Source organism: Geotrypetes seraphini, chromosome 3 (assembly GCF_902459505.1).
Source record: "Geotrypetes seraphini chromosome 3, aGeoSer1.1, whole genome shotgun sequence".
In the NCBI taxonomy this organism is placed as follows: Eukaryota; Metazoa; Chordata; class Amphibia; order Gymnophiona; family Dermophiidae; genus Geotrypetes; species Geotrypetes seraphini.
In genome coordinates, this window is record NC_047086.1 from 343,982,689 (window position 1) to 344,008,045 (window position 25,357).

At 41.4% G+C, this 25,357-nt stretch overlaps 1 protein-coding gene across 3 annotated transcripts in view; it reads right to left on the reverse strand.

Moving 5' to 3' along the window:
- GALNT14 (polypeptide N-acetylgalactosaminyltransferase 14) overlaps positions 1-25,357 on the reverse strand; it is a 596,567-nt gene that overhangs the window by 135,396 nt on the left and 435,814 nt on the right. For 2 of the 3 annotated variants that reach the window (XM_033937528.1, XM_033937529.1), the window contains exons 3-4: positions 24,029-24,127; positions 2,800-2,867 (exon numbers count right to left, since the gene is read on the reverse strand). In XM_033937528.1, coding sequence (XP_033793419.1) covers positions 2,800-2,867; positions 24,029-24,127 — 167 coding nt within the window. The remainder of the gene's footprint in view (positions 1-2,799; positions 2,868-24,028; positions 24,128-25,357) is intronic. The other variant, XM_033937530.1, reaches the window with a different exon arrangement.

The window sequence follows — 25,357 nt, forward strand, 5'->3', positions numbered from 1 at the left end:
TATATAATAAGTTCAATATAAAACAATTCAAGGCTTGTGTGGATGGAATCAGGTGGTTTGTGGGGATGGGGATGGGGACCGAGCTTACGGGATTAGTCCAATAAAATGGTGTTTTCTTATTTCTCATTATTTGTTTTATTTTTTTTTTTTATTTTGCACAGTATTAGAGGACATGTATTACTGTTTTTGTGGTGTTGTAGTGTTGCATTGTATGCAGAGTCTGGTTTCTTGGCGGTTCAGTTTAACTTTTGTCTACATATTTCTATTTTTAGTTTGTGATTATTCCATATTGGGCGAGGGTTTATCTGTCTGTGTGTATGAAAGGGACATGGCTTTCTGATAGCATTGACTGTACAGGATCAATTGACTGTACAGGATCTGGCTTGTTTAGTTTTACATTGTATGTGTTGGTGTTCTAGTGCTCACTGCAGTGTTTAAGATGCTGCCTTTTTGTAGGTACACTTTTGTTGTACGATATGTGCATTGTTACTAAAAATCATATTTTTCATATAGATGGGGGTGTGTGTCAAAAAATGATGGGCCCCGGGTGTCACATATGCTAGGTACGCCACTGCTTCCATCCACTGTCTGCCCTCTCTCTGCCACTTCCATATTGCATCTGCTCTCTTTCTATTTCCCTTCCAGAAACTGTCTGCCTCCCCCTTCCATCTCTCCCTCCTTCCCCATTGGTCTGGCATCCATCTTCTTCCCTCCGTTCCCCCCATAGTCTGGTATCTGTCTCCTTCCCTTCCATCTCTCACTCCCTATCCCCCTTCCCCCAGTGGTTTTTTTTTTTTTGCATCTCTCCCCTCAGATCTGGTATCTCTGTCTCCTTCCCCCATGCTCTGGCATCTCTCTACTTCCAATACCTTCCCTACCCCATGGTCTGGTATCTCTCTCTCCTCTCCCTTCCCTTTCCTGGTCTTCCTTCTCAATTTATTTTCTGCCTCTGTCTAGATCAGGGGTGTCAAAGTCCCTGCGCGAGGGCCGCAATCCAGTCAGGTTTTCAGGATTTCCCCAATGAATATGCATGACATCTATTTGCATGCACTGCTTTCATGGTATGCTAATAAATCTCATGCATATTCATTGGGGAAATCCTGAAAACCTGACTGGATTGCGGCTCTCGAGGAGGGACTTTGACACCTTTGGTCTAGATTAAATTCTTTCTTACTATCTAGTCCTCAATTTCCCTCTTTTACTTTGTCTACTTGCAGCTTTCCAGCTCTTTCCCTCCCTCCCTCCAGTATCTCATTAAATCTATCCTCTTCCCCCCTTCCAGCATGTGCCCTTTTTTATTCATCCCCTCTTCCATCCAGTGTCTGTCCCCCTCTCTCTCCCATTCAGCATGTGTTCCCCTCTCTCTCCTTCCCACTTCCTTCCAATATCTGCTCCCCTCTCTAACTCCTCCTCACTTCCTTCCAACATCTACTTCCCTTTCTCACTCCTCCACACTTCCATCCAGCATCTGCCCCCTCTCTTTCTCCACTTCCATTCAGCATCTGCTCCCCTCTCTCTCTCTCCTCCCTATTTCCACCCAGCATCTGCCCCCTCTCTCCACTTCCATTCAGCATCTGCTCCCCTCTCTCTCCTCCCCCACTTCCTTCCAACATCTACTCCCCTTTCTCACTCCTCCTCATTTACATCCAGCATCTGCTCCCCTCTCTTCCTCCCCTCCCCACTAACATTCAATATCTGCCCTCTTCTCTCTCTCTCCCTTTACCCCCACTTCCATCAGTATCTGCCCCCTTTCCTTCCATCTCAATTCCATTTACTATCTTGCCCTTTTCTCTCCCACTCCCTCTACCCTAAACCCATTGAGTATTCTGCCCCCTTCTCTCTCTCTCACCCTCCATCCAATCCCATTGAGTATCCTGCCCCTTCATCTCCCCACCACTGCTACTGCTTTCTTGGTTGTTTTGGTTGGGATATATGGTTGCTATATTATTTTGAGAAATTGTATTTAGATCTCCGTAGCCTCTAATTCTGAAAGACTTTTAATATATTCATGAACGCAGTGGCAGCTTGAGGATACGGCCACTAACTGCAAAGCTTGGAGACTTCTGGTTACTAGACTGGAGGAGGAGATCACCACCAGCTCAGGTGGCAAGAAAAACCAAAAGGAACTATGGGCCGCTAGTCAACCTTTCAGCTGAAACATTCAATTTTCCTGTGGATTCCCCCCTTGCACCTGTCCCAACAAACATATACCATTTCACACACACCCGTGGTCCCACCATCCAATACTCACCAATCATATCACATGCACTCATCACCTACCCATTTGCCTACCTGCCCAAGGTGTGCACTTTGTACTGGTGTATCTGGCAAGTCTTCGAGTTTGGTGGGAGGGCAAAGTGCTCACCTTGGCGGACAAGACAGCAGCGTAGTTGTTCCTGGATTCTGTTAACAAACTGGACCAACACCAGGAGCACCTGGAGGCCCCAGCAGAGTCCTACACTTGTTTGACGTCTCAGGTACAAGATACGTATGGATCTGGTGAGCCTTTCCCTTATGGATGGACCTTTCAGCTATGGACCTTGAGAGGACTTTATTGTCTACAAACATTTAAATGTCACTTTGGCCACTAGAGTAATTTTCAAAGAGACCAGTCACTAAGATTGTACACCTCCCTCCATTATGCCAATGGTTCCCTGCAGTTTTGGAGCTTGTCAGAAAGAATAATGCATCCTGTTGTAGGTATGGTCATTATCTCATGGATGAACTGTCATGGAAGCTTCTACAAAATACTTTTCATAAATATGCAATGTTTTTTTAAAGAAAGTATTTGTTACTTACGATCATCACTGAAGTCATCCACTAGTATGATTTCATGGATAAGGTGCATAGGGGTCCGGTTTAGTACACTGCAAATGAAGAAAGAAACTGTATTAAAGCACTGAGAAGCAAAGCAACCAGCCTGGAAAGGAAGATCTGAATGGACTTAGAAGAATCCAAGAAAGGGACATTGGATATAGAAAAAGAAGGTTAAAGATCCAGGTAATTCAGGCACTCAGATAATAGTAACTAATGCATTTATATGGCAAATATGTATTCTTATAACACAGTTTGCAAGTTCTTGAGATGATACAGGTAGGCTTATTATTTTCATACTGTCAAAAATATATATACAATCCAGAATGGGGAAAGGGGGTTCAAATCTGGTCCTAGAAAACTTAATCCTGTATATATTGTTTTACAGCACAGAGGGGCAAGAGGAAAGAGTATGCATTCATCATTATCACCATCATGTTATGTTATCTAGCTCTCGTATTCCGCCAATTCCCACCAACAGTGGTTCAAAGCGGATAACAAAAGAATAAAGAATACAACTGAATATTCATCCATCTTCATCATCCTATTTGTGTTTTTGTTCATTGTTGTCCCATCAGGCATGAGCCTGAAGTTTTTATCTATACAATCTAGTTCTAATCAGAAGCCCTGCTCCCTCTGCTCTGGAATAAGGAGGTATAGGATGAAGGTGAAAAAGGATAGACTCAGATATAACTTGAGGAAATACTTCTTTATGGAAAAGATGACAAATCATGGAATAACCATCTGGAGGAAGTGGTGGGAATAAAAACGGTATCTGTATTTAAGAAAGCTTGGAACAAGTACATAGGATCTCTAAGGGAGAAGAAGGGGCAGTAGATGGCTATCTTCCTTCATTTTTCAATGTTTTGTTTTCTATGTAAAAATCTATGAAATCAAAAGTAGAGTGGAATGGAGTGGAGTGGAGTGAAATTGATTGTTTACTTATTCAAAAGGTATAAAGAACAGGGGACAATCTATGACCACACTAAGCCAATGGTCGTCATTAATTTTAAATCTGAGGCCACTTTGGAGATTAATAAGCTTTAGGAGATCCAACAAATATCTTCCCATGCTGGGACGTGATGCTGCTGACCAGTAAGTGTCAATGACATTCATCCCCACCAGCCCATCTTCAAACTTTATTGGAGGGAACCCTCAAGGTCATGGGCATTTTCATATGTGCTCTCTTTTGTCTCTTGAGTCAGAAAGAACGCCGAAGCTGACTCGGGCAGTACACTAGCCAGTCAATGCTCAAAGGCACAGGAAATCAGCTCTAACGAAGAGGATGAATAAGCGGATTGAAATGCAGGCTCCGTTTTCACCAAACAGAGGAAAACCAAGCCATTGGCAAATGTTAGAATCTGTGCTCGAAATTTATTTATTTTTTGTAAGTCTTTATTAATTTTAAAATATAAATAGTGCAATACAATGAATTTAAACAAAAACAAATCAAGAAACGCACTTTAAATATGCAAATAATTCAAAAAACACTCATTTTCTCCCCCTCCTCCCTTAGCTAATAAAAGTAGATATACATTTATAATTTCCATATAATAAATAAAATAGGAATAACAAACAATAATACATTTCCCACCACCCTCCCTCCCCCCCCCTGGATGTGTAAGGAGGTCAGATAAAAAGAAAAGGTACATGACTCAATAAATAATGCCCATGGGCTCCACACCATGTTAAATACTTTACTATAATCTAAAATTTCAAAATATTAAAGCACATCTGCAGATGTATGAGGAGCTGCTGAAAAGTTCTCAGCTCAACCCAGAAAAAAATGATGTGGAGCCATGAAACTTACAAATTATTCCACATTTTTCTTGACGCTTTTCATTTCGTTTCATAAAATTGCAACAAAAAGCGTCAAGAAAAGTATGAAATATGTAAGTTTCATGGCTTGACATTCGTACCTAGATATACATGTCAAATTTTGGTGTGCTCCTGAGATGCCGGCCCAAATTAATTAGCTAATGGGCTTATTAACATCAGCTATAGCCTCAGCACCTTGGGATCGTGGGTTCAGAACCATATTATTCCTTATGACCCAGGGCGTGCCATTTAATCCCCCCATTGTCCCAGATAGATTGTTTTGTGAGCCCACAGGAAAAATGCTTGAGTACCTGAATAAATTCATGTAAACCATTCTGAGCACGTCTGGGAGAACGGTAGAAAATTGAAAAAATCAATCAATCAATCATTCTCTTCTTGGTCGGACGGAGAACATTTCAGCAGCCCCTCAAAAAGACTTTAGTTAAATTACTTAAATCTCCAATAAATGCTCGGAGCACTGCATTTTAGCAGCGGTTGATAACAAACACAAACAAATATATAGGTGGTATGAAGGGATAATAACCAAGAGACAGAGAAAGAGATTCCGCCTACACTCATATCTAAAGTGCAAGCGCTGGCAGAGCTTCTATACCTGGCAAGTAATTTGAGAAGTGAAGGCAGGATACGTGTGGTTTCTGAGCTACAAACAGAACTGGCATCCAAACGATCTGCACAGTAAACATTTTTGTTTCAATTCGCATTCTTTTTTTCTGCTACCTCACTTCTGACGGCAAAGACAGCAAAAGTGACACACTGACAATAGGCTTGCTCCCGTTGGAGAGGAGTTTGACAAGTTCATACAGAAATTGAAGAAACAGTCTGTTCTAGAATATGCTTCTGTGATGAAAAGCAGAGGCCTTCAAGGGCCAGTGGCGCTTCACAGCATAACCCAGGGAAGCCAAACATATGCAAGATAAAAATATTTCCCAACGTGTGGTGGACCCCTGGAATGCGCTTCCAGAGGGCGTGATAGTACAGAGTACGGTATTGGGGTTAAAGAAGGGATTGGACAAGTTTCTGTTGGAAAAAGGGATAGAGGATTACTGCACAGGTCTTGGACCTGTTGGGCCACCACGTGAGCGGACTGCTGGGCAAGATGGACCTCAGGGCTGACCCAGCAGAGGCACTTCTTATGTTCTTATGGTAGATGCTCACATATATTATCCCACTGAATCTGTGAATTGAAGCCCCTGTTACATGCTTTAATTTAGAGATTACAGTACTTGCACCAACAAGCATCACTCGCCAATCTGGCAACACCCTGTAGACAGAACCTCCAAAATCCTAGACTGCATCCTGGACTCCACATTATCTATGGAACCTCAAATATCCCATCTCTGAAAGAAATCCCAATTCTCCATGAAACAATTAAGACTCATCAGGCCATACTTCCATCAGCATCATTTTGCCCTCCTTGACCAAAGGATGATACTGTTCCAACTGGATTACTGTAACTCTGCCTCCATAGGAATTAACGCCATCCTGATCCACAAAATGCAGCTTATTTAAAACACTGCACTGCACTAAGACTCATTTTCAGTCTGAAAAAATATGACTCAAACTCAGCCTACCTTAAACAACTTCACATAATCTACGGTAACTCAGCCACTGCTCTTATCAAACTCTTATCCTCTGTTGCATGGTCCGCCTCTCACAGAATTCTTAACAGGATTCAACTAAATCTATACTGTTGATACCTTTTAGTTAATTTGTAGGGGTTGAGTTCTTTCAGGGGAGGGGAGGCAGACAACGAAAATGGTGATGACATGCATGATGTTGTCTGTACCGAATGAATGTTATCCCTTTGTTGATTCTGGTGTTCTCATCATGTTTTGATCCCTTATTCATACTGTGTTCACAAATAAAAATGTTTGAAACTACAAAAAAGAGAAAAAAAATGATCCATCGTGCCAACCACAGAGGGGCCAGGTTGCTTTGAGGCTCTAACCCTTCCCCATTAATTCAGCAAATCAGAGGAAAATCAGCAAAAACATGACAAGAATAAGGAGGATTCACATGGCGTGTCAAGTGTGATCAGCCATCTTGGATCCCTCCAGAGGAGGAAGTTTAGGTTCCCCTATCTGCCACCCTGATGCAGCACCCCCTCATGGAGCTGACATCAGTGTATTGATAAGTAGAGCAGGAGGATCCATAAAAAAGAAATGTGGACCCTTAGGAGAATAGGAGACCTGAATCTGGACCCTAGAGCAACAAGATCAACACCTAGTTGAAGAGAGGGCCTGAAGGTGTGTGTGGGTCTAGAGGTGCAAACGTTTTTCAAGACTGTGGTACACAGTGCTAGAATTTGATAAAGGCACTTATAAACTGTTATTAACAAAGGAGCAGAATGAGCTGTTTTATGGCTGCATAAATTTCTACAATAAATGTAGTCATAATCTCCTCATTGGTTGGGGGTCAAGGGTCACCCCAGGAGTAGGCACACAATCATTTATTTGTATCTTTGGCCAAATCCATATGCTTTTTCTCCTTTCTATCTCATGGCAAAAAGACTATATAGGGTTTCACTCCAATGAGCTTTACTGTCTAGACAGATTGTTAATACCAAGGTACAAAAAAGAAGCAGGAAAAAGAGAACTGGAGGCAATCTTCAAATAGAAACTCTCTTTAATGTGCACTCCAGTGGTGAACCAGAATGTATAAAGAAGAATAATGAAAAGTAAAAGGCAAATTGTCCATAAAATCAATTTAGAAAGGTTGCAAAAGGAATCATACAACTTCATTATAGAAACAATTCTAGGTCTCCTTTGGTTAGTTTCATTTACTTCAAGCTCCAACATTTATACTCTTTCTTAACTAGTCCCTCACACCTTATGATGATGCCAATTATCCTGAGATCAATTATTATAAGATCAATTTGCATGCACTACCTCTACTGTATGCAAATAGATATGCATATTCATTGTAAGAATCCTGAAAACCTTAAGGACTGACCTTGAGCACTCCTGCTCTAGGTCTAGGAAGATCTATTCCCTGAGCTGAGCAGAAGTCCTCCAACTGCTTTGTTGCCAGTGAGGGGGGTGGTACTTCAATTAGGGTCACCATTTTTGTGAAGACAAAAAGAGGACACATGACCCCTCCCATACCCCACCCACACATTTCCTTGGTCCCTGTATCCTTTTAGTGCTTCTCTCTCTCTCCTTTCCTCCAACCCCACTCTCCTATGGACAGTGGCGTACCAAGGGGGAGAGGGGGGGCGGTCCACCCTGGATGCATGCCCCAAGGAGGTGCACAGCCAGCCACCCTCCCTATTCTGCCGCTGCTGCTTTCCTTAACCAGCAGCAGCGTCAGTAAACAGGGGTGTCCGCAGGTGCTCACTCGGGTTGAAGTGGATCTATTTTTCACTTTCTCAAAAATTACAAAAACTAGGGGACACTGGATGAAGTTATAGGGAAATACTTTTAAAACCAATAGAAGGAAAAGTTTTTTCACTCAGAGAACAGTTAAGCATTTCCAGAATTTGCGGGATAGCATAGCTGGTTTTAAGAAATGTTTGGACAATTTCCCAGAGGAAAAGTCCAAAGTCTGTTATTGAGACAGGCAGGGGGGAAGCCACTGCTTGCCCTGGATCAGTAGCATGGAACGTTGCTACTCTTTGGGTTTTGGCAAGGTACTAGAGACCTGGATTGGCCACCGTGAGAACGGGTTATGGGCTTGATGGACCATTGGTCTGAGCCAGTAAGGCAATTCTTATGTTCCTATGTTCTCAATAACAGACTATCCTCCAGAAAATTGTCCACACCTTTTTTAAAACCAGCTATGCTATCCGTTCTTACCATAACATAGGGCATTGCGTTCCAGACTTAACTATTCTCTGAGTGAAAAATATTGTCTCCTATTGGTTTTAAAAGTATTTCCCTGTAACTTCATTGAGTGTTTCCAAGTCTTTGTAATTTTTGACGGAGTGAAAAATCGATCCACTTGTACCCGTTCTACTCCTCTCAGGATTTTGTAGACTTCAATCATATCTCCCCCTCAGCCATCTCTTTTCTAAGCTGAAGAGCCCTATACAGAGTGTGGTGCAATGGTTAAAACTACAGCCTCAGCACCCTGAGGTTATGGGTTCACACCCATGCTGCTGGGCAAGTCGCTTAATTCCCCCCCCCCCCCCCCCCCCCCCATTGCTCCAGGTACATTAGATTGATCGTGAGCCTGCCAGGACAGACAGGGTAAAATGCTTGAGTACCTGAATAAATTCATGTAAACTGTTCTGAGCTCCCCTGGAGAACAGTATAGAAAATGAAATAAATAAGAGGCATTTCAATTTGAGCTTATGAGTCAGCTAGTTTAAAGAGGCTCTCTTAATGACTGCAAACAACCTGTATTCCCCTGAGTGTGCTGCAGCAGAGAAACTTTCCTGACATCTCAGTCGACCCTGAGCCCAGCCCCTGCTCTGCTGCTCCTCTGAATTCAACTGAATCACCCTTCATTCCCACTTACAGCAGAATTATTAACTACGCCGTTACAGCTTTCGTCAGCATAACAGATGTCCTGAGCAGGCATTTTGCAATGTACATTCCTAAGCATTTTACTGTCCCCACGTTCCTCCTTCAATTCAGAGTACTCAAATGATTTTAATGAGAAGCCGAGTAGATCTTATTTGGGAAACCGTTATCCTAGCTGTCCACAGCTGCCTCCCAGAGTGCAAAAGAATAAGAACCAGGTGGATTATCTTAGGTCGTACGAATAAAATTGGATGAGGAAAGAAGTCAATCATTTGACCTATGGGAGCTATAAAATAATGACATGGAAGAACTTTTGCCACAATCAAGAAGAAATGCAGAAGACAAAAGTCACTGAAACTTTTTATTTATTTATTTAATTCGTTTTCTATCTCGTTGTCCCCAAAGAGCTCAGAATGGGTTACAGATTAAACATACATAGTATACAGTTAACAAGTTACGATTTGTACCGGATTTGACATCATTTCAGTACAAGTTTATGATACAAGTTTTTATCCTAACTAGACACGTACTAGGGGTCTAATACTAATATGTATGGAGGGGCATAATTAAAAGAAACATCTACGTCCAATTTGGACGCAGGGCGCTAGTCGCCCAAAGTCAGCAGTGGCAAAATGTCTATTCTTGAAAAGTACATCCAAAATATTTTTGGGGGAAAATCATCTATCTGTATGTCCAGGCGTTTGATTGTTCAGACCACCAGTATGTCTATCTTTATGCCAGATTCTCGACCAAAAATTCATCCAAGTCTGAAACGTCCAGAACAAGACCTTTTGGATGTGGGAGGGAGCCAGCATTGTGATGGACTTGACACTTGGGAAACCTTTTTGGGGAGTAGCCTAGATTTAGGCCGTTTTCTAGCTAATGTATGTGCCAATATTCAATTATACATCCGTTGCAGGTGGGTGTTCACATGGGCAGAGTTTAGGTAGAGTATGGGTGGGGAACATATTTACATGCATACATTATAACATACTATAAAGTACACACAATCTAGGTGAAAGCATTTACACCAGCTCTACAGCTCATATAAGTGATTGCACCTAAACTATTTACACATTTTTGCAATGTAGCCACTTACTTGCCATTATAAAACAGGCTCCCAATAGGTATTTTTTAGGTGCCTAAAAATAGTTGCCTGTGATAACGTGGAGGGCCTGAAGCCGTAATAAACGGAGACACATTGCAGGTAAAACTGAACCCCAAATAACATTTTATTAAAGGTGTCAGGTCGATGGATCCACAGGTAAAAGAGAGAATAAACAAAAAAAGCTAGTCCATAGAGGTAGTTTGTCTCTGTCCTTGTGAGTTCTGCCCCAACCCCACGAGCTCTGTCCCTGTCCCCGCGGACTTTGTCCTCAGTTGCACAAGCCTCAAACACTTATGATTTTATATTTAAATCTTTTTATTAAAGAATAAAAAGGGACAATATTCTGTACAACTGTTTATAAATCACAAATAGAGCCTTCCATTTCTATCTGGTTGTAGTACAACCTTCGCAAAGATTCATTTGCCTGTGTTTTTACACCATCTGGGAAGGTAGTTGGATTGTCTTTCAGACAAATGGGTGTAGAAGAGAACCTAAACTGTGTAGTGGATGAACAGGAAAATAAGTCTCTATCAAATGTTAGAAATGTTCCTTGATGCCAGAAACAATGGATGAATCTGTTGCAGTAACAGTAAGATGCTTGAGCAGCTGGGCACATGATGGAAGGACCTTGTAGATGGCAGGCAAGACACAAATGTCATTTAACTGTAGTTCACTGAACTCTAAAAGCAGCTTCTGTGGGGGGTTTTAACCATTGAATTCAGTTGCCAATTGTCTAAGATGTGTTAAGTTTTTACATATTGAGAATGACATGAGGACAAAGGGGGCGGGGTTGGCTGTCATCGGGGAGTGGTCCCAGCACAACCTTTTAAAAATGAAATCATTAATTAACAGAGAATGTACAGTTGGGCAGACTGGATAGACCATTCGGGTCTCTATCTGCCATCATTTACTATGATACAACCAAGGGCTCCTTTTACGAAGGTGCGCTACGGGTTTTACCGCACACACCGGATTAGCGCACGCTATAGCGCACACTAGCCAAAAATCTGCCGCCTGCTCAAAAGAAGGCGGTAGCAGCTAGCGAATGTGGCATTTTAGCGCACGCTATTCCGCGCATTAAGGCCCTAGTGCGCCCTTGTAAAAGGAGCCCTAAATTTCCTTCATTTTTTTTCCACTAGTGCATTTGAAAGCAAAAGAAAAATAACTGAAATGAAAAAAAAAAAAAATGTTCCCTTTACTCCTAAAATGTGGCTCCAGTGAGTTCCAATGGCAATGTCTTTCTTGCTTTTATCTTAATTCATCCTGCCTTCTGCATTTCAAGAATTCCTTTTGGGGTTAATTATCAAAAGGTGAATGAATCATTTGATTCTTTTCCTTGATCTCACTAAGAAATGACAAAGTAGCTTAGAAGTTTGAAATTTGCTGGCACCAACTAATAATTATGCATCATCACCTGGCTTGTTTTGCTGCTTTAATCGCAGTAATTTGTGTTGTGCTAGCAGGCTCAATAAAGTGCTTAGGTGTGAGGGGATTTCTGATAAATGGCTGTTGCACTTTCAAGCTGCACAAAAGGTTTCTCCTGAGCTACCATCAAAAGGTTTCAGAAGACATGTGACTTTTAAAGCATCTCACAAGGAGAAATGTGAAAAGTTCACCTGATGGTCCCGATATTCAAATATTTAAACAGGCCACAGGATCATTCAGAAGAGCTGAAAGGAGTGGAGAGGGAGGGTTACAGCAAGCAGAACAGAAGGACATGAACATAGTGCTAAGGAAAGTATAGTTTTGGCACAAAAGACAGTAAAAACAGAGGGCCGGATGCTCTAAAATCACCGATAAAATAATGTGGGTCACTGTGGTGCTGGTAAATTATCCAATTTGAAAACAACGCTTGAAGTTGAAACAATTTTGCATCCAATAGATTTTTGCAGAGGTCCGCCATAATTCTTTCTGATTAGTCATTGCAGAAAGCAAATGACAGATGCACAGAGCTGGCAGGGGAATCCCCGAACAGCTGAGCGGCAGGAGAAGCCCTGAAGTAGCCTCTTGCTATTCAGCTGTCTGGAACAGGAAGAGTAGGGGTTTTTTTTAATGGTCACAGATGTGCGTGTATAAAAATGCACACAATGGCCCAGATTCACTAAAGATAACAATTCAATTGCTGTTGGCCGATTCTCTGGCCGATTTAAAAACAGCGATTGATTCACTATCTTTTTTGCATGCAAATCATTTGCACGGAGGTGCAAATCATTTGCATGCAAACTCTCTGACTCAGTCGCTCAGTGAGCAATTGAGTCGGTGTAGAACCCTGACACTAGTGACAGGAGAAGCAGCCTCCTGTCACTGTTGTCAGGACACATGCCAAAATATCTGCCCAATAAAAAAAACCACCTTCCCCAACGACCCACAACAAACCCCCTCCCCAAACTCCCCCAAAAATGCCACCGCCACCGCCGAACTTATGGCAGGAGGGATGCCCACTCCCTCCTGCCACCAGACGCCACTCTGCTGCTGCTGACGTACTATTAAATATGGCAGGAGGGATGCCCACTCCTTCCTGCCACCATACACCACTCCCTCCTGCCAGTGGAGACCATCCTCCCTCGGCCAGACCACCCTTCCTCAGACCCCCCCCATTACCTTTTTAGATGGGAGCAGGAGGAGTTCCTCCTGCTCCTTTGCTGGACCGCCGTGTCTGCAATGCAGGCCTGAGACCTCTCCCCGTGCATCATATGATGCACGGGGAGGGCCTAAGGCCCTGATTGGCTCATATGCCTCAAAACCCTCCCTTTAGGCGGGGTCTTATGCATCTGAGCCTATCGGCGACTCCTTTAGACTCCCTCTATATCCCAGATATAAGGGGGAGGAGCTAAGGGTGCATAATTTGGACTCTTTCCAAGTATTTTGAAAACATCTGACAACTTGGCTATTTTCAAAAATATAAATTCCACTGCTATCTATATAATCACTAATTCTTATTATATTTTCCTTTCTTTAAATTTTTTGTAAATCGTGCTGAGCTCTATCTCTATAGAGAAGATGTGGTATATAAGTTTAAGGTGTAGTTTAGTTTAGTTTAACACAGTTGCCAACAGGTCTGTAACAGTCGGGTTTTAGGATTGTAAAACCCGATGCAAAATAGCCAAGCAAATGTTAATGAATCAATCGCTTGGCTATTTTGCATGGGGTTTTATTCATTTGCATGGCTTGGATCAGATCAGATCGGAAAATACACGGTGGGCCATTTAGTGAATCGGGTGGATAGCAGCGATTGATGACTTTAGTGAATCGGGGCCCATTAAAAAAAATGTTATGCCTATGGGAGGGTCCTTTGGCACCTGGGACAATCAGAGCCTTAAGCCCTTCTCAGTGCATCCCAGGATGAACTGGGAAGGGGACGGCCCACCATTTTGAAGAGGTAGATCTGCCAACAAGAGAGCATGGACATCCTTCCTGCTAATCTTCAATTTAAAGGTGAGGGAGGGGGTCGGGTATGGTGGTGGTGGGGTAAAGGTGGTTGAGGCAGGGGGGAATGGGCTTCTTTCCTGACATTTTTTTTAAAGTTTGGGTGGTGTGGGCTATCGTTGGGGAGGGGGGTGGTCCCAGCACAACTTTTTTTAAAAATATTTTTTAATTGAGACAGATATTGTACGTGTGTAACACATGCACCATATCTGTGCCCATTAAAAAAAGAAAAAGCTGGCTTTTTTAACACTACCAGCACTCCCAAGACCTGACAGAGATCTCAGAGCGTTAAAAACTAGCACTTCATTTTGTGCATCATCTGGGCACTGATTGGAGGCTCATTTTAATATTGATGAGCTTGTTGTAACCATTTGCATACCATTTGCAATCAGAGGCTTCTACAAACCATGAAAAAGACTCTGATTAGCCATTTTCAGAATTGATAGCTAAAATACTTAGTTGTTAAACAGGTTAAAACCATGCTTGTTGCAGGTTTCTGGGTCTCACTGCGTCTTTATCATGTAAAAACCAACGTTTCAGCCATCATGATGTGGCTTTCTTCAAATTTCTGACCAACTGACTTTCCCGCCAAAATTCAAATTGGTGGACTGCCCTGTTCCCAATCAGGTCAGTGAACTCACTATTTCCAAAGTCACACTGCAGACTTCAGACCATCCCTGAAGAAAGTCACAGCATGATGGCTGAAACGTCGGTTTTTACCTGACAAAGATGCAGCAAGACACGAAAACCTGCAACAAACACAATGCCAGCTGTGGAAACCCTGATAGAACAGGTTAAAACCACTAGGTGACTACCCCTCGAATACTGTGTGCAAGTCTAGTCACTGTGTTTCAAAAAGATATAGCACATAAGCATTGCCTCTGCCGAGTCAGACCATAGGTCCATCATGCCCAGCAGTCCGTTCCCGCGGACTACAGAGAAGGACAACAAAAATGATAAAGGGGATGGGATGACGTCCCTATGAGGAACGGCTAAAGAGGCTAAGGTTCTTCAGTTTGAAGAAGAAGTAGCTAAGGGTGGCTATGATAAAGGTCTATACAATTCTGAGTGGATTGGAACAGGTAGATGTGAATCGCTTGTTTATTCTTTCCAAAAATACAAGGACTACGGGGCTCACAATGAAGCTACTAGAATATTTATAGCCTACATATCCACCAATTCTAAGCAGGTAACAACATAACATACATAATGGAATAGCAATTAAAAAATACACAGTTGAATATATAACACAAAAACAAATTACATACCATCATCATAATATAAGAACTTCTAATGCCCTACCCACCAACCCTTCTACCATTTAAAAGCACACAAACAGAAACAGAGAGCTCAATAATACTTCTATATAAAATAAAAAACGGCTAACAGAAACTGTTACCTACCATCTCTACTCAATTAATAAAGCAACGTTCAAATAAAACTGTTTTCAGCCCTTTTCTTAAACTGCAAAAAGGTAGATGCCTGTCTTAGTTCCAAGGGGAAGGCATTCCAGATAGCATTGTTTTATGACCTGAGAGCCTCACAATGTTCAGAGGTTGCACTTCTAAACACGTCCTGTCCATAGATCACAACACACATACTGGCTGATAAATCTGCAATGCAGAGTGTAAAACAGATGGACAATTGTCCCGCAACAACCTAGAAATTATGCACAAAATCTTAAATTCAATCCGTGCACCAACAGACAGCCAATGAAAGTCTCGAAGAATTGGTGTGATATGATCATATTAACATAAGCATTGCCTGTGGCGGGTCAGACCAGGGGTCCATCGTGCCCAGCAGTCCGCTCCCACGGCAGCCCCCCAGGTCCAAGACCTGTAAGTGATCTTTTACCTAAACCTCTTATTCCCTAATTATTTATTATCCTTTATAGTAACCCTCTATCTATACCCTTCAATCCCCTTCTCCTTCAGGAAGTCATCCAATCCCTTTTTGAAACCCAATATCGTACTTTGTCCTACCACCCCTTCTGGAAGCGCATTCCAGGTGTCTACCACCCTCTGAGTGAAGAACTTCCTAGCATTCGTTCTGAATCTGTCTCCTTTCAATTTTTCTGAATGCCCTCTTGTTTTTGTTGTCCCTGCTAGCCTGAAGAATCTGTCCCTCTCCACCTTCTCTATGCCTTTCATGATCTTATAAGTCTCTATCAAGAAAAAATGTAAGACAAATCAGAGAAAATATTTCTTCATTCAACATGTAATTAAACTCTGGAAGTCATTGCCAGAGAATGTAGTAAAAGCAGTTAGCTTAGCAAAAGGTTTGGATAATTTCCTACAAGAAAAGTCTATAAGACATTATTATTTATTTATTTTATTTTAAAAATTTCTATACCGTTTTTGACCAAAACAGTTTACAGAACAAAATGTACTTGGGAAAATCCACTGCTTATTTCTAGGATAAGCAGCATAAAATCTGTTTTACTCTTTTGTGATCTGTCAAGTACTTGTGACCTGGATTGGCCACTGCTGAAAAACAGGATACTTGGCTTGATGGACCTTTGGTCTGTCCAATTATAGTAATACTTATATTATATTCTAAAGAAGCTGTTGGTAAAATCATCAGGGGAGAGTGAAGTAGGCTGTGGACCTCCTAGGAAAAAATGCATTGAAGGAAAAATAAAATCATTGAGAGCATAAGTGTCTTTGATTTACAGGTATCTAAAAGGGTTTAGATCACCAAAAATAATCAGGAAGATCTATAACACCAAACTGACACATACTGTGGTAACGGAGGAAGATCTTAAATTCATATGCTTCAATAATAAATTGAAAGTAACAGCTGAAGCACAAAAACTGCAGAGATATGAAGAGTACAGAAAAGAAAGATATCAAAATAAATTATTTAGAGAGAACCCAGATCAGTTCTACAAGGAAACGGAAAAACATCAGTACAGTGAAAATACTGCCAACTAAAGATAAAACAAATGTTCAGAAGAAACTTATGCAAAGACCCTGTAGACTAGAGCACAGCCACAAAACAGAATGACTACTAACTAAACTAAACTAAACCTTAAGTTTATATACCGCATCATCTCCACTGATGTTGGGGAGCTCGGCACGGTTTACAAGAACTTAAAATATAGGAAGAGAAGGAAAAAAAGGTTTACATGAACTTATATATAGAAGAGAAGAGTAAGGGGGGATAGAATTACATTTTAGTGGAAAGCCAGGTTTTCAGTTGCTTGCGGAATAATTGGAGGGAGCCCAGGTTCCGCAGCGGGGTAGTAAGGTCGTTCCAAGAGAAGGTATTTTCCCAGTTTGCCTGCATAGCGAATACTGTGTAGAGAGGGGAAGGATAGTTTATACCTTTGGGCGGGTCTGGTAGAGTCAGGACTCGAGGAGTTATAAGATTAAGGGAGGAAGGATGCCTACACACAGGAGAATTTGGAGCAGGCAAAAAATACCTCTAAGGAATAGCCTGAAGTAAACCAAAAAAGAAAGAAAAAAAAAAAAGAGTTGGGAAATAGGTTAAACAGAGCCCCAAACTAGAAGAGCTCTGACCCAGATGGAGTGACCAACATTTGGCTCAGTTAACATTTCTTCACCAAGAAATGTCAAACTGCAAAAATCAATTGATCAGGCACATTGGTTAATAACAGGAAGAACACTTCTCTATGCAAAGAGAAATCCAAATAATTTTCCCAAAATGTATAGACCAATAACTAGGGTTACCACATGTCTGGATTTACCCAGACACGTCCTCTTTTTAAAGGATTGTCCGGGTGTCTGGGTGGTTTTTGAAAACCTGGTAGTTTGTCCAGGTTTAGGAAATCATGGTTGCATCATCACATTGTAAACGCGCATACAGCCTTGGAGCTTACTGAAGGAGAGAAGAGGTTCAGCTGAGGCCGGGCTGGGGTGGGAATGGTGTGAGTCTGAGGGCAGGACTACCTGTCCTCTTTTTTGCATGAACAGATATGGTAACCCTACCAATTACTTCTCTAACTACAATCTGTTCACTCAATAGATGCCAACAGTTAAGAGTTAGTTAGTTTATTTGATGCACCACAACTTTTAACAAAAAAGCCAAATCTAAACGCTTAACAAAAGTAAAAACAATGGGTTAAAAAAAACAAAAAAAAAACGAACAGGGTAAAAATGATCAACACAATAGACAAACAAAACTTGGGGGGGAAAAAAAAAACAAAACAAAGGGAAAAAAACAAGAGGTTAAGGGATAAAAGAATAATAGATCATGAAAGTTCACAATTTTACTAAAATAAATGGATCTATAAGGATCCACTGTCAAATGCCTTTCTGATGTAAAAAGCTTTAAGCCGATCATAACACACTTTCACAAAAACCACTGTAGCTCGGAGCCAAAAACAGATATCAACAAACAGAAAAAAGGTTACTCGTGAGGTTTCAAATTACACAACGCCGCGTCTCAAAAAACTTCCCGTTGGCACACAATTCAAACTGTCCTAGAACTTTTTGAACAGACCTCATATATACAGACACAGATACATACAAACACCCACAAATACAGACACATACATATACACACAGGTGTGTACATAAATATGCACACAGTTACACAGTCTGAGTCTTGATGAGTCAGACATGTATTTATTTTGGTGTTGATTTTGGTGTTGTAAATTCTGATGTAAAACCTGGTGACTGAACTGTATAAGTTTCTTAATGATTGCTGTGTACAGTAATCCCACTATATGGAGCAATGAAAAAATTTTGTACATACACACAGTTTAAATACATTTCCATATTACATTTTTACATTTGTTTCTTTTTAAAAATCTTAGCCTACTATGGATACTCACCAGCTTCCCCATTTTTCATTGTTGCTGTAATATTTTCACACCACGGATAACGGAAACCATGGAAACTGATTTTGGGGATTCTATTGTTCAGTGACACCTAGTCACTGAAATGTGTACTTTGCGTTTAGTTGTTGTGTGTACCGCCACCTAGTGGTGGAGAAGCACAATAATATCTGTTGCCTTGCGACACTGGCACCATGTTGCTTAAATATAAAATGCATCCCTCAAATCTTTCAAACTGACAGTAACATTTAATAGATATATTATCATACCTTGTTTCATTTTATTATCATTATTTCCAAACCAATGCAATATTTGGGATATGTTCTGTTCAAACATCTTCTTTCCTCTTCCCTCCAGGTAAGAGACACACACAGAGATAACACAGATACATACTTACACCTACATGTGCATGTACACACATTCACAAGCAAAGGGCTTGACTTCTAAAAAGCCTTCGACAAGGTACCACATGAACGACTGCTTAAAAAACTGTGGAAACACGGGGTGCAAGGGGAGGACCACAGATGGATCAAAAACTGGCTGGCAGGCAGGAAACAGAGGGTTGGAGTAAAGGGCCATTACTCAGACTGGCAATGGGTCACGAGCGGAGTTCCGCAGGGGTCGGTGCTGGGACCGCTCCTGTTCAATATATTTATTAACGACCTGGAGGCGGGAACAAAATGTGAGGTTATTAAATTTGCGGATGACATCAAACTCTTCAGCAGGGTTAAAACCACTGAAGACTGCGAAGATCTGCAAAGGGACCTAACGACACTAGAAGAATGGGCCAAAAAGTGGCAAATGAGCTTTAACATAGGGAAATACAAAGTCATGCATGTAGGGAAAAAGAACCCGATGTTCAGCTACAAAATGGGGGGATCACTGCTAGGGGTAAGTAACCTTGAAAGAGACCTGGGAGTGATGGTAGACACAACATTGAAGGCGTCGGCACAGTGCGCCACAGCCTCAAGGAAAGCAAACAAAATGTTGGGTATCATTAAGAAGGGTATCACGACCAGGACAAAGGAAGTCATCCTGCCGCTGTATCGTGCAATGGTGCGCCCGCATCTGGAATACTGTGTCCAGTACTGGTCACTGTACCTCAAGAAGGACATGGCGGTACTTGAGGGAGTCCAGAGAAGAGCAACTAAACTGATAAAGGGAATGGAAAATCTCTCATATACTGACAGACTGAAAAAGCTGGGGCTGTTCTCCCTGGAAAAGCGGAGACTTAGAGGAGACATGATAGAAACCTTCAAGATCCTGAAGGGTATAGAAAAGGTAGACAGGGACAGATTTTTCAGATTATGGGGAACCACAAGTACAAGGGGGCACTCGGAAAAATTAAAAGGGGACAGGTTTAGAACAAACGCCAAGAAGTTCTTTTTCACCCAGAGGGTGGTGGATACAGGGAACGCGCTTTCGGAGGCTGTGATAGGCCGGAGCACGTTACAAGGCTTCAAAGAAGGTTTGGATAGGTTCCTAGAGGATAAAGGAATTGAGGGGTACAGATAGGAGTAGAGGTAGGTCATAGGGATAGTCAGGGACCACTGCTCAGGCAATGGGCTTGATGGGCCGCCGCGGGAGCGGACCACTGGGCGAGATGGACCTCTGGTCTGCCTCAGTGGAGGCAACTTCTTATGTTCTTATGTTCTTAATCCATGAGCCATTTTCTGCATGCCTTATCCATTTGTTCCTTTATAAAACTTATGATCAAGACCATCTTTGCAAGGGGAGAGGAGGACTGCTGACACTTTGGAGGACTTTGTGCTACTGCAATAGTGTTGCTTCTCTTTTTACATAACATCACCTCCCATTCCTCTAGGTCAGTGTTCTTCAATGCAAGGTCTGGGAGCCAATGGCGGCCCCTCAAGGCCTCAGCAACAGCCCTCGTCATCACTATGGCTTTTTTTTCTGCTACTCTTTGCCTCTCTACTCAAGCTCATGGGAGAAAAATAATAATAATAATAATAATTTTATTCTTATATACTACCAAAGCCATGGAAGTTTGAGGCGGTTTACAGCAAGAAGCGCTGGACAATCAGCGAAGAGGTTACAATCAAAGTCAATAATACAGTCTTACATAATGAAAGAACTGGAAAGCTATATAGTTCTTAGCAGAGCTGTGTAGATTCTTAGTTTACAAATCGATTGAACAAACTCGCTTCCTACTTGAAGGAAAAGGCATTTCTCAATAGATGAAGAGAATTTTAAAATGCCTAAATCCTTGAGGATACCCTCAATAAAAAGTTTGAAGGCGGACTGGGAGGGCAGATATCAGTCATTGGCACACACTGGTCAGCAGTGTCACAGCCTTATATAGAAAGATATTTGGCAACTTTCTTTCAGCTCATTTGGGTTCAAAGTGGCCCTGACATAAAAATTAGTGGAGACCACTGTTCTAGGTGATGATGTGAAAGAAGGATGCGAGCACCCCTTCTAAGTGTAAGTTAAGGCAGAGGTGCTGTAGAAATAATTCAAAGTACCCCCCTAGGCAGGATGTATATAAAAAAGCTCTTTTCCCTCTCGGTACTCCATTAGAGCAGGAAGGGTGGCTTGGAGTTGCCCTGGGGTCCGTCCATTATTTCTAAGAGAAGGAGAGGAAGGGGGGACTGAGTGGCTGATTATGCATCTCTCTCATCCTGCTTCCTGTTCCTCCCTCCTAACTAACAGCTGCTCGTACTACACTTCTCCCTCCGTATTCGCGGTTTCAGCATTCACGGTTTCGATTATTCACGTTTTTTAGCTTGCTGGCTCCTCCCCCCAAGTTACATCAGCTTGCATAGAGAAATCGCTGATTCCAAGCTTTTACAGAGAAAATTGCCGATTCCCAGCACTTTCTTCACCGTGTTTTGCCTCTCCTTCAGGAACAGGCTAGGTCTCCCACCATGTTATTTGTGGTTTTTACCATATTCACGATGATTTTTAATAGAAAACAGCAAATAACATATGAAAAAGTTATTCCCGGTTTTTCTGTATTTGCGGTTCTTTTAATCCCCTATCACAGCTAATATGGAGGAAGAAGTGTATATTTTGCTACCATCACACATTTTGTATAGGACAGCAGCAAACATGGAAGTTGGGTTACAGCATTAAAAACAGCTGGTCACAGAGCAAGAAGGAACAGAAGCAGTAGGAGCCAGGATAAGGTGCACAACATCCAGACCTGTGGTGGATGAGACACAGAAAAGATATGCACATGCCAGTTTGGGCTCATGAATCACAATTTGCATTCTTTTGTCCTAGGGGCCAATGATCAAAATCTAATGCCAATGGTAAGAGGGGTTAGTGCCAGATTAGCACCGATGTTAATGTGCATAGAATATTCAAAAGATATGAGTGTGGCTTTTAACGTGTGAGCTAAAGATGGCTGCAAATTGTATTTAGATGCATTCAAATGGATATTAATGAGGTCAGCCAGTTTTCTGTCCCAATGCTCAGATGGCAATGCTGGAATGTCCAGAAGCAACTGATGGTTATTAATGCTGAAACTTACTGCCAGGTCAGGGCATAGAGGGTTTCGAGGAGAGGGTTTCTTGTGAATTTCTCACATTAAACTGCTGGTTTTGCCTTCTTTTGCAAGCGGAAGGAAGCCCGTGCAACTTCCAAGTGCTGACAGTGAGAAATAAATATGTGCATGAGTCTAAGCAGAACCGAAAGTGAAAGCGCACATCGGCACCAATTTATCCTCACTTGCTTGTAAATGTGAGCCTTTCATAAATTTGAAGCGCAAACAATTTTTAAAAGGCTTATATTTATAAGTGCAGAAGAACAGCATAGATGCAAACTGCACTTCCAGTTTGATCTGGGTATATGCACAAGAGATCCACCTACCACAAAACCCTTGTACACATGTGCCAAGTATGTAACTCCCCCTAGCGTGCTTTAACTGTACATAAAATTTAAATGCAATTCGCTCTGAGCAGCCCTTAGCTAATTTTCTGCACTGTTGCACTATGGAGTTCTTCTCTGTGGACTTTACCCTGCATACTTGAGCATCCCCCTATTGAAATGGTGACCTTGCTGAGACACCTTCCTATAGCCCCTGGAGTTAGGAAAACAAGGCAAAGGGAGGAGAAAATTATGTGGTAAAATTAAGCTGATCGAAATGATTAGAGTACAGGTGGCTTTGCTACCTCTTTACAAGATACATTCCATCTTATTTGAGCAACTATTAGATTTTTTTTTCTTGTGTTCCTCTAAAATGATCCTTTATTCTCATGTATCCCAACAAATTAGACATCTCTCAGATGCTAGCTTGCATGAAAGAGTCATAGCTGAAGTGCAGTAACACTACGTATTAGTGCTTCGTGGTTACGGTATTTCTTCCCACTGGATATAAATTAAGGGCTCCTTTTATCAAGCTGCGCTAGCAGTTTAACGTGTGTAATACCGCGCGCTAAACCGCCAGCTGCGCTAGCCACTAACACCTCCCTTGAGCAGGCAGTAGTTTTTAGGCCAGCGCAGGGATTAACGCGTGATGAAAAGTCGCGCGTGTTAACCCCGCTAGCGCGGCTTGATAAAAGGAGCCCTATGTACATTAGATGTGTTTGTTATACCTGGAGTTCCTCCCTTTAATATTAGAGGGGCAAAGGGGAAAAAAAGAAAATGTTATCTATACCTGAGAATAAAATGTGAAGGAAAAATTTTATAACAGTCAAGAAACATGGAAAGAATGGTTTCAGAGCAGAGTGATTTCATTGTGGCTGCTGTACAATAAATTAGTTCGACACAAGAAACAATGACAGGACGGGGAGATGTAAAATCTAATCGAGCGCAAGAAGACTGAGAGAAAATCCATGCAATCAGAAATAACACACATTAGCTAAGAAAAACAACAGAAATGGATGACAAAATGGGAAGGAGGGAAGGGCAAAGAGGTACAGAAAACGTAATGATCTCATAATACCAGATGTGGACAAAGAAGGGTAGGCAGAAGGATTGGGGCCGATATTCTAATGGGGTTACACATTCACCAGCAGCCAATGCGTACATATACTATTTTCGGTCACAGAGAGCATAATTTTAAACTAATGTGCCTGGTTTAAGAGTTTTAGGGACCACCAACCTGTACCCACCCTCCTCCACCCTCTCTATTCTCTCTCTCCTTCACTCAAACCTTTCCTCAGTAGTCTCTCTCCCTTTACTAGCCAAGCCACTCTCCACCAATTTCTGTCTCTCCTTCAGTCCTTTCCCATTCATCTGTCTCACCCACCAGACTCTTTTCTCTCTTTTCCCAGTCCTTCCTCATCAGTATCACCTCTTTTCAGTCACCATCCACTGGAGTAAGACCTTCATGCGCTAGAAAAATAATTTATTAATGCAAAAAATAAAAAAATAAAAGCTAGTCGAAAAGGATTATGTAGATATAACTCGGCTCTGGTGTACTTCTTAGAAATTACTGTGATAATGTGTCAGCATGCAGATCTTTAGTCCATTAAAAAGTGATATCTTTAGAAATTACAGCATCTGTAGGAAAGGTTCAGTTCACCAAGGCACCTAACAACCTGGAGACAAATGCAGGAGATGCCCAAATAGTACTCAAAGAGCAGCTTGCGACAGATAAGTAGAGTTTACCTTCGTATGGTTCTTAAAAGGGTGGACCTGGCTTCATTGTGAAAGGTAATAATTATACTTGTGGGTGGAAGATCTGGTCGATACTGCAGGGTGGTACATCTGAAAAGAAAATGACAAAAATAACAGTCAAGAATGATGTGAAGTAGTCTTTTGTGTACATCTATAGGAGCTTGGAAAAATAAGCAGGCATCTAAGGGTCCAGGTATCTACAAAACAGTTAGATGGTAGATGATGGCAGTTAGAATGAGCACACTTATGCTTATACATATTTTAAGTATGCTGAGAGGACATCAGAATAATTCAACAAAGTCATAGGATTCTATGAGACAAACTTGTTTTTTCTTGTTGCATAGGATTTTTTGGACCCCAGTTCGTTTGCAAAAGTTAGACAGTTCTAAATCTAATAGATGCTGGCATTGTCATCTTAATATAGGAACTTTGGATCATCTGATATTTTATTGTCCATTGATACTTAATTTTTGGAAGTCGATATGGGGCCAAATTAATGTAGTACTTGGGTCATCGATACCACTGACTTATGAAGCCATAATTTGTGGTACTCTATTACATGTTAAACCTTATTTGGATCGCTATAAAAGCCAGATTTTCTAAATAATGATGGGAATAGCCATCCACGTTAACTGGAAGAGTTATGATCGACTTAATTATACTTTTTGGTGGGCAAACTTATGTTGTAGCTACAAATATGAAAGAATGAATGCTGAAATTTTAGGATATAGTAGTGCATTTGAAAGGGTGTGGAGCCCATTGGCATCATTTATTGAGTCACAATAGCTGTCATGTATCTTTTATTTTTATCTGACCTCCTTACACATCCAGGGTGGGAGGGAGGGAGTTGGGGAAACATTATAATTATTATTTATTATATCTATTTTATTGGAATTATACATATGGTTTTATTTTCATTAGTTAAGGGGAGGAGGGAGTGAAAATGCTTGTTTTTGAAATATTTGTATATTTAAAGTGCTTTTGTTTGATTTGATTATGTTTAAATTCACTGTATTGCACTGTTAATAATTGAAAACTAATAAAGATTTATTAAAAAAAAAAAAAAAAAAAAGGATTTCTTGTAGCCTCTTTGGAAAAGCACCTTAAACCACTGAAGCTGGTCACTACATCTATAATAGGATGTATTAACATTGGGAAGGAATGGGGAATTATATGCTGCCTTTTTGTGACTTTGGCATTCAAAGTTGACATTCAAAGTGGTGGGCACTGGAGGATTGAGTGGCTTGCCCAGGGTCACAAGGAGCAACACTGGGATTTGATCTCACAACCTCTGGGTCCAGCTGCAGTAGCTCAACCATT